General features: G+C 54.8%; 1 protein-coding gene across 1 annotated transcript in view; it reads right to left on the bottom strand.

Annotated features, from left to right (window-relative positions):
- The window catches only part of ERBB3 (erb-b2 receptor tyrosine kinase 3), a 24,137-nt gene extending 15,044 nt beyond the window's left edge, over positions 1-9,093 (bottom strand). Inside the window, exons 1-9 of the mRNA XM_037741186.1 lie at positions 8,576-9,093; positions 4,846-4,997; positions 3,819-4,005; positions 2,654-2,779; positions 1,664-1,729; positions 1,394-1,512; positions 1,144-1,285; positions 646-759; positions 435-555 (exon numbers count right to left, since the gene is read on the bottom strand). Coding sequence (XP_037597114.1) covers positions 435-555; positions 646-759; positions 1,144-1,285; positions 1,394-1,512; positions 1,664-1,729; positions 2,654-2,779; positions 3,819-4,005; positions 4,846-4,997; positions 8,576-8,657 — 1,109 coding nt within the window. The 5' untranslated portion in view covers positions 8,658-9,093. The remainder of the gene's footprint in view (positions 1-434; positions 556-645; positions 760-1,143; positions 1,286-1,393; positions 1,513-1,663; positions 1,730-2,653; positions 2,780-3,818; positions 4,006-4,845; positions 4,998-8,575) is intronic.
- Between the last annotated feature and the right edge of the window lie 1,011 nt (positions 9,094-10,104).

Here is a 10,104-nt window from a genome sequence, read left to right as displayed (position 1 = left end):
TCAGTCAGGTATGTTGGTGTGCACCTATAGTCCGAGCTACTTAGGAGGCTGTGGTGGGAAAATCACTTGAGCCCAGGAGGTCGAGGCTGCAGTGAGCCAAGATCACGCCACTGCACTCCAGCCTAGGTGACAGAGCAAGACCCTTTGTCAAAAAAAAAAAAGAAAATAAAAGAAGAAAACTTTAAGAAGGAGGATATACTCTTTCTGTCTCTTGTTCCTTGGCAAGGTGATATTGAATTGCTCAAAGATATCCCTGAGAGGACCCAAGGCCTCGATGGAGGATGTGTTAAGCATTCTCTCAGGTCCTTTGTAACAGACTAGGATTTTATGACTTTGATTCCTAGTCAGCTCCACATAGGAAAGTTTAGGCCAATGACATGAACTGTAAGGGGTGTGTGGGCTGCGGTCTAGGGAGGGAAGGCAGGATCTCTAACCCATTGAGGCCGGTGATCAGGAAGTCCAGGTTGCCCAGGATCTTGGTGCAGTTCACAAATCCATCGATGTTGCTTGAGTCCACAGTCTGGAAGCGGCTCCCAGAGCCTGTCCCCTCACAGGCTGCAAACGTAAGAGAGGCTCAGTGGGGGTGTCTGCGCAGGCTCAGAGGAAAGGCTGTCTCTTCACAACTTCTTACCATCTCCTACCCACCTTTGGGACATAGTCCCCCACAAGGCTCACATATCTTCAGCCCGTTTTTATCTACTTCCATCTTGTCAGGAGGACAGGCCCTGACACAGGATGTTTGATCCACCACAAAGTTATCTACGGAAGAGAAGGAGGAGGATGCCATCAGAGAGGAGGGATGAACACTGCCCGCTACCAATGGAACCCTTGCTCTGGGCCTGGATTCCCTCCTGCTCTGCACTGGATTTGTCTCCACCTGCCACCCTAGGTTCCTTAAGTGCTGCCCTATAGATTCGAAAGTCTCTTCACTCTTTGTTGCTACCAGGAGCAGAAGTAAGGGTGATAGCTGAAGTCATGGGCGGACAGGACGTAGGGGTCACTCACTGGGGTGGTTAGATGATCATAACCATTCACCAATCTCCCTATTTACCACCCAACCAGATTCTTTTTGCCTCCCAAAAGTTTGTCTAAAATCTTGGATCTACTATTGTTGATGATTGTTCCTTCCCCTCAGACACTTACGGGGACAGCTGGCTACACAAACTCCTCCATACTGATACTTGGTGTGGGGATTGGGTTCCAGCTGGAAAGTTAGCTTGTTGTAGACAAGAGGCTGTGGACATCGAGGTACACAGGCTCCACTGTCATTGAAGTGCCGACAGGCCTGGGAAAAAAAGCAGGCTCATCAGATTGCTGCTACATAGGTACCCCAACCTCCTCCCCAAAGGCCACATCCCAGTTTCAGAAGGCAGACAATGGAAAGAGTACATACAAAGCAGTCTGTGTCCTGAGGGCCTGAGCAGCCCCCGGCACACTCATCATGGCAGCACTGGTTGGGGTTGGGCCCAAAGCAGTGACCATTACACTGAGGGGCACAGATGGTCTTGGTCACTACAGAAGGAGAGAAAGCAAGGCAGTTAGAGCTCCTGGGACTGAATTCTGAGGCCACTGCTCATGCCTCCCCCCAGTGTTGACCCAGGCTTGGAGAGGAAGGGATATGAAAGCGTATGAGTGAAGTTTTTGGAGGGAAGTTCAAACCCACATGTCTGGCAGTCTTCAGGTCCAGGACCCCAGCATCGCCCCTTGCAAACCTCATGACAGGGGGGACCTGGTTGGGAAGGAGGATAACACAAGGGGCCATCAGGGCTAAGAAAGGTTTGTTTGAATCAACAGGGTATGATGTCAGCACACAGGCACCTCAATCCCGGGAAGCAAAAAGCCAGGGCTGTGTCCCTCCCTGCTCTTGGAAGGCAGGGCTGGGCTCAAATGAACCTGTCAACAAGGGGCGGGGCCACGCCTCCACACCACCCACTGGGCAGCTGAAGGGGAGGGACTGGGGCAAATGCCAACCTTAGCCCCAGTCCCAACCCAGGAACTTGGTTCCTCCTGGGCAAACTGAATATATGCATGTGAATGGTCAAGGGAAGGTGGGCTCCAAGGAGAGGGGAGCATATTCTAGTGCAACAAATAACAGATGTGGAGTCTAAATATCTGGCTTCCCTGCTTAGTACCCAGGAACCTTTGTGTTTTGTTTGTTTGTTTGTTTGATACAGGGTCTCACTCTGTTGCCCAGGCTAGAGTACAATGGCACAATCACAGCTCATTGCAACTGCAGCCTCCTGGGCTCAAACAATCCTCTGCCTCAGCCTCCCGGGTAGCTGGGATTACAGTGTGTGCCAGGCACCACGTCTGTCTGTTTTTAAATTTTTTGTAGAGATAGGGTCTTGCTATGTTACCCAGGCTGGTCTCGAACTCCTGGGCTCAAGTGATCCTCCCACCTTGGCCTCCCAAAGGGCTGGGTTTACAGGCATGAGCCACCATGCTCGGCCTGCTCCTTTTCTTGAAACACCTCCTCTGTGGTTTGGATTCCAGGGGACTGGCATGGTCCTTCCTGGTGGGCTGCTGGGTCAGGGACTTGAGGTGTTTGTTCCATGGGGAGGCAAGTTCAGATCAGGAATGTTAGGATGATGGGAAGAAGGGAGTCACTCTGGTTTGGTGGGGTAGGGGAGCAGTCTTGATCACAGCCACTCACAGCTTCTGCCATTGTCCTTCACTACTATCTCAGCATCTCGGTCCCTCACGATGTCCCTCCAGTCAATTGTGTCCAAGTGACAAAGCTTATCGTTCTTCTCAATATAAACACCCCCTGACAGAATCTCTGTGGTAGGGAAAGAAGTGACAGGGTTAAGGGCTGCAGCGGAACACCTCTTCCTTACTTTCCCACCCATCCAAAAGGACACCTGACACTCAGGAGTGGGAGAACAAGGAAAGCAGATAGATCCAATTAAATCCAAGCTGCAGAGGAGACTCGCTTTATAAGAGGAGGAGTCAGGCCAAAAGACACTCCTGCCTCTTCAGTCACCTGTCCAGATCCGGTTTAGCTAGTTGGGGAGGGAAAGGGAGAGAGGGAGAGAAGATCTCTGACTCAACACCCCCCAAACCCTACCTGTATGTTTTCCAACTGACTGGGACAGGGAGAAGCAGAAGATGGACAGGTGGTATTTAACCCCTATATTCCCCCAGCTCATGGGGGCTTGGTTTAGGAAAGCAAAGGTAGGATTCCCAGGAAAGGAGGAACATCCAGGTATACTGTACTTTGGATTTTTTTTTTTTTTTTTTGAGATAGAGTCTCACTGATACCCAGGCTGGAGTGCAGCGGTTCAATCTTGGCTCACTGCAACCTCTGCCTCCCGGGTTCAAGTGATTCCCCTACCTCAGCCTCCCAAGCAGCTGGGATTACAGGTGTGCACCACTATACCCAGCTAATTTTTTTTGTGTGTGTATTTTTAGTAGAGACAGGGTTTTGCCATATTGGTCAGGCTGGTCTTGGACTCCTGATCTCAAATGATCTGCCCTTCTTGGCCTCCCAAACTCCTGGGATTACCGGTGTGAGCCATTGTGCTCAGCCTCTGGTACATTGTACTTTGAAGTTAGAGAAATGGGTAGCAGATCCAGCTCTGACTCCAGCCCCACCAGGACACAGATTCCTTTCCCTGGAGCAGATGCCTCTAGCGCCCCCTACTGGGGGCCCTCTATTGCTTAGGGAGCAATGGAGCTTTAGACCACAGTTGCTAAGGTGACGGGCACCTTGGAAGAGGCACTTAGAGTGAGCAATCTTGGGCCATCATCAAGGAGGTGCAAGCACAAGTCTTGGGCCGGTTGATGGGTGAGGCCAGGAAGAACCATGGGGAACTGACCGGTGAGCTGAGTCAAGCGGAGCTGGCGCAGAGCATGGCTGGAATTGGTGTTGTAGTTCAACATGACGAAGATGGCAAACTTCCCATCGTAGACCTGGGTCCCCCGCACCACGCGGAGGTTGGACAATGGTAGTATGGAGAATTCATTCATGGCCACAAGGACATAGCCTGTCACTTCTCGAATCCACTGTGACAGAGCAGATTATGTCAATGAGAGGGACAACAGGGCAAAAAAAGCTCAATCCCCCTCCCTCCCTTAGGCATAAGACTCTTTAGCTCTTTTAAGTCTTCCTTCCTTTTTATTTTTATTTTTGGGTGCGCGTGAGCAGAGTCTTGCTCTGTCACCCAGGCTGGAGTGGAGTGGCACGATCTTGGCTCACTGCAGCATCAAACTCCTGGACTCAAGCGATCCTACCACCTCAGCCCTCTGAGTAGCTGGGACTACAGGTACGCGGTACCATGCCCGGATAATTTTTGTATTTTTGTAGAGACAGGGTTCGCCAAGTTGCCCAGGCTGGTCTTGAACTCTTGACCTCAAGTAATCTGCCCTCCTTGGCCTCCCAAAGTGCTGAGATTACAGGCATGAGCCACTGCACCCAGCCTTAACTCTTTCTAATTCCTATTTTGGAGTAGGGAGTAGACTGTGTCACACTACTATGTCACTTCTGGGAGTAAAGACAGGCAGCTTTCTCCTCGAAGCTCCTCATGCCAGGAGGGTCCCTTCCCCATCTTCCCAGATACCCTCTCAGTCCTCAGGTGTCTCTGTGCACTAGGCCCTGCTGACCTTGCACTATCACAGAACACCACCTGCCCCTGCCCCTGCCCCCTACATATCCTTGGCTACAACAATGAGACCATAGGCCCCAGATTACAGCCACTGTCCCCATAAATACGCGAGCTTGAATCTTAGGAACTCCTGAGTCTTAGGAAGGGTGAACTCCAGCAGAAGGTACCCCTGAAGAGAGAAGGAGGCTTCTGGGGCAGAATAAAGAGGAACGGGTTGAGTAAGGAGGGCGGGCCTGCTAACCTGCAGGAAGGAGAGGTCGGCATTGCGTCCCGTGAGCACAATCTCGAGGTTCCCCATCACCACCTCACACTTCTCGTAGAGCTTGTACAGTGTCTGGTATTGGTTCTCAGCATCACCGGTCACACTCAGCCCATTCAGAGTCCCAGGACACACTGTTCGAAGCAGAGGAACGAGTGGCTGAGGGCTGGACGCAAGTTCTCAGCCCGTCTGCCATTCCCCCAAGATCACCCCCTTGGCTGCCCTCTTCCAGTTACACTAGACAGGATCAGAGGGCATTTGCCTTCAGCCCTCCCACAAGTGACAGACAGAGGCTGGAGTGGCCTGAGAGCCTTCTCTTCTCAGAATCCCCTCCCCATTCCATGAACTGGAAGGTGAAGATTTCCTTTTTCTATCTGGGATCCGTCTGTGCCTCTTTTGGGTACTACTTTGGGTACTAAGGGGTTAATTGAGAAAGAAGACAGAGAATTTGTTTCTCTCTCTAGAAAGGAGAAGTTAGGAAAGGGCCGTAACTTTGATTATCCTCCTCTCCCCCTCCAAGCAGGGCACTCACTTCTCTACCCCTCATCCTGCCTCTCTCTAGGTCCTGGAATAAATATCTCTTTGGGGCTAGTACACAGCCCCTATTGTGTCTACTGAGGGTGGGATGGGGGCAGAGGGTGGGGGCAGTGCCTGGGGCCACAGTCCAGCCCACAATGAGGCGATTCTATCCAGGAGGGGGGCTACCCCACCCTGTCCCTAGACACCCCGTCCTCAGCAGCACCCCCTCCACCCTCAAGCCTTGGGCTCAGACAAGTGACCTCACTAGAGGGGGGAGCTCTGGCAGTCGTGGGGGGGGGTCAATGGGAGCTTTGTCTTTAAAACTGGAAGATAAGGAGCTGGTTGCCTCCCCTCCTTTAAACTCTGGCTTTCCTTCTTACTCTCTCCCCCCATCCCAACACACTCCAGCAACCTCGGCATCACTTTCCAGCCCTAGAGTATTTTTCAGCAAATACAGAGAAGCCTGGAGAGAAACAGTAGCAGATGTCCCACACTGAGCCTCCACCCAATTTCATTGTTAGAAGAGACTCATGAAAAAGGCTTTTACCAAGGCAGTCCGCACCCCCACTAAGAGAGAGCGTAGACTAGAGGCACGTGAGGCGTGTCAGCCTTGGGAGTTCACTCTTCTTTGCAAATGTGGTGGACAATGGGCTATGGGAAATCCTGGATTCTGAAGCCCTACCCCAGTCTCTTTCTTCTGGCTCAGTGAAAGACCATGTGTGTGGGGTGGGGAATAGCGGGTAGATACCACCTGTTCCAACCACCCTTCCCTGAGGCGGTGGTAGCTCAGTGGGAATGCAGGGAGGGAGACTGGTGAGGCCTCAATCCCTACTATAACATACACCCCTAGTCTGACCTCTTGACCTCCTTATCACTCCCCATGAAGGCTGGCTAGTCCCACCAAAGAGAGCTAGTTCCAGAGGAGCGGGGAACTCCTTGGTCCTTGGGTTGAAATGAAAGAGACTGGGAAGGTTAGTCGTTTCTGGACAGCCCCACCCCAACCCCCTTCCTGGCAGGACACCCCCTTTCCCAAGTTATGGTGCCAACCCTTCTTCCCAGATAAGGAGGAGCCAAGCTTTCTTCACAAGGAAGTAGTAGAGCGGGCACACACATACTCACACAACACACACACGAACACAACACACACACACATACCCACACAACACACACACACACACATACGCACATAACACACACACGAACACAACACACACATACGCACACAACACACACATGAACACAACACACACGTACGCACACAACACACACACGAACACAACACACACACGAACGCAACACACATATGCACACAACACACACACGAACACAACACACACGTACGCACACAACACACACACAAACACATACACATCGGTCCTGCTGGCCCAGAAACCTAAAGTTGGGTTTCCTTGCAGATAGTATTTCAGGTGGCCCTATCTATCCCACGTGCCCATAAGCGTTTGTGCAGATTTTGTGTCTGTGCTTGGAAGGCTACAGTGTCAGAGGTAGCCCAGTTCCCCCACTACCTTAAGGGTAAAGTCCACGTTGCACAGACAGGGAGCAAAGGGCCTGGGCAATAAGGGAGCACAAACAACATCTCTGGGGAGGAGCCAGGCAGGCTGGGGAGCAGGGCAGGGGAGGGAATCATAAAAATCCCTGCGGTACCCAGGGACTGGGAGCATAGGGAGGGGCAGTGTCACAGGCCCTCCTTTGGTAGAGAGCACTGGGGGTGGGTCAGAGCCAGAATCTCCAGCCCCTCCTCAAGCAGAGGCCTCCCCTCCAGCATCCCCCACCCCCATCACAGCCAGGACAAAGGGGCTATAGAAGGACTGAGACAGGGCCGGATGCCCAGAGGCTGCAGGACCCAGATAAAGGGTAAAGAGACCCAACCATGCCTGCCTCCTGCCTCCCCAGGGAGGGTGGCCAGAATCTAGTACTCCTGGGTTTCTGGGTGAAGATTGCAGGGTCTGGATGGGACAGTTATACAGTCACTCCACTGCGCCCTCCCACACCAGTCCTCAGACCACCCCCCTCCACCAGCTGGGAGTGTTCACATCTCAAAATCCCAGACTCTAAATTTAGGCCCAGCAACTGTGGGGGAAGCACAGGTGGTTTCTTCCACTCCCACACTGAGGAAGGGGCCCTGGCTGTGCCAAACCCCAAGCTGGGATCTGGGGGGAGGGGAGGAGAGCCACCATCAATCCTCAGGTGTCCAGGGTCCCAGAGACACCCCAAAGGAGTGGGCTCAGATAGCATGGGAGTCGGGGGAGGACTAGAGAAGAGCAATCCAGGGGTCTGTCTAGGGTCCTAGAGACAGTGTCAGACAATAAACAAAATGGGGACGGGGGCACACAAGCTGGGCCCAAGAAGGACTCTCCAAGGTAGGAGGCTTAAAAAGTAGCAGAGGTGCCCTCTTGATCCTCAGGTTGGGGAGAGAAAAGACAAGAGGCTGGGCATCCTCGCCCCTACAGCTCCTGGCCTAGGGCCTTGTATATAGTAGATGCTCAATAAATATGAGTTGTGTTGACCTGGGTCTTGACAAAGAGATGTTGCTCAAGCTCTACTATTTTGAGGAAAGCAGGCGCCAGCCTCTGCTGGGCCTCCCGCCTGATGTCACCTGAACTTGGCCCTCTGGTTAATCTCAGACCTCCCCAGGGCAGGCTCACTCACGGAAGAGGAGGTGCCGCTCCTGTTTTTCCAACACCAGAGAATAACAACCCCCTCCAACCTTGTGTAGCTCCGCCCTGTCGGCAAAACAACGAAACTAGGGGTGGCTGCAATCGGCGCGAGGTAGGGGGTAGGAAGCTGGAGAGCAAACCGAGACCCTTCCGCCAAGGTCCCCACCTCCAAGCACCTCCTGTTTACAGAATGAAGGTCCCCGCTCCGCTCCCTGCAGGGCCCCTTATAAGTGTGAACTACTGTTTTGGCCTCAGCATCTTCTGGGGAGACCAATTAGAGGGTCGGCGACGCTCTGGGGAAGCGGGGCGTGAGGGTCCAGGAATGTCGCCCTCGGCCGGAACACGCCGATAACCCGAGCCCGACCGCCCCACTCCCAGGTGGTCCCGGCGGACCCGGCGCAGCACCCACACCCCGCGCCGCCTGGGACCCTGCCCCTGCCCCTGCCCTCGGAGACTGCGCGCACTGGGTTCGGGCTCCCAGGTGCGGAGCCCGCCGGTGCTCCTGCGCCGCTTACCTGCCTGAGAGTTGCCCACCTCTGAGCCCCGGGCCAGGCTGAAAAGCAAGCCCAGCACCTGCAGAGCGCCGTTCGCTCTCATGACTGCGGCAGAGGGTGAAGGGAGCCCAGCCCAGTCCGGCCCGGGGGTCCCTAGACTAAGACATCGAGGCGAGAGCCACCTGAGCCGCCAGCGAACTGGTGGCGGCTGCGGCGGCGGCAGCGGAGTTTACAAATTGCAATCGGAGCCGGAGCCGGAGTCCGGGGCGGGATGGCAGGGGAGGGGTGTGTGTGTGTGTGAGAGAGGAGGGAGGAACGCAGAGGGAAGGGGGTGAGTCACGGCCGCGCCCCCTCCCGCGCGAAGCTGGAGTAGGGATTGCGGAGCCTCTGACCGCCCGCCCGGAGCGCGCCGCGCCACGCCCCGCGGTCCCGCAACTTGGCGGAGCAGATCGAGGATGGGGCTCGCCCTAATTTTTCTGCAGGAGCTGGGCCAAGGGGAGGCCGAGATTCCAAAAAGCCCCCAGATCCAGGGAAGGGTAATGAATGAGGGTGGGGAAAGCGCTCCGAAGCCCTGCCCCCTGAAAGTTGGCCTCGCCCATTAACCAAATTACTCAACTCCCCTAGCCGGTTGGTTCACTTGGTGGATTTTCTCTCTGAATGTGAATATTTCTTTCTGTGTGTTTTTGAGGGGGAGGGTGTTTTTTGCCTCACGTCTGGGCCACCTCAGTTTCTCCCAGACTCGAAACCCCATAACTCATCCACCCAGCCCAGGAACCCGAGCCACAGAGGCCGCGTGAAATTGCACTGTCTCCGGCCGCTTCCTCCTCCAGACCCGGCGCCGGCCGGGCCTCTCCCGGGGATTTGGATGGGGGGCGGGGGCGGTTTCCAGCCTGGGAACAGACCCCGGAGCCCGCCTTTCCACTTCTGCCCCGGGAGGGGCTCTCGCACCTGTCGCCGTCCCCTCTGCTGCCCCCCACGGCCGCCTGGGAGAACAGCTGCCTCCCCTTCCACACTGGAGTCTGGCGGCGGCGCCGTCCGAGCGGCCGCAGTTCCCGCCGCTCTTCTGGGGACCCAGATAGGCTCACACCGTCCCAGGTGCCTTCCAAGTCCAGGCTCGCGCAGGAAAGGGGGTGGGACGCGGAGAGGACACTGGAGACTGCGTTCACGAGTGGCGTGGACCCCTGGAACCTCCCGCATCAGCTGCCCGGACCTGGTCAGAGGCTGTCGGGCTCGCTGAGGGTTGCTGCCGAAAGCCCTGGTAGCCCCAGGACGGATCGGACCCGCGCCTCCTGGTGCCCGACACGTGGCGGCAGTGGAGTCTCACACGGCCTTGCTTTTCAGATCCCTTAAATTGGTATTCGGGATCTCGCACAGAGAGCCTAATTATTTTCCCCAGAACTTCAAGCCTGAAGACTTCGAGAACAGTTGATAAAGAAAAAATTTACCCCTCAGGCTACCGGCTAACATTCCTTAAACATGCTTCCTGTTGGTATGCAACCTAGAGGGCCTGTTCTCTGTTGGGGAATCTGTGCTTTGAGGAGCCTGGCTTT

Source organism: Cebus imitator, unplaced genomic scaffold, assembly GCF_001604975.1.
Source record: "Cebus imitator isolate Cc_AM_T3 unplaced genomic scaffold, Cebus_imitator-1.0 Scaffold96, whole genome shotgun sequence".
Taxonomy (NCBI): domain Eukaryota; kingdom Metazoa; phylum Chordata; class Mammalia; order Primates; family Cebidae; genus Cebus; species Cebus imitator.
Note: the sequence above shows the minus strand (reverse complement) of the source record. Positions and strands in the feature narration are given on the sequence as shown.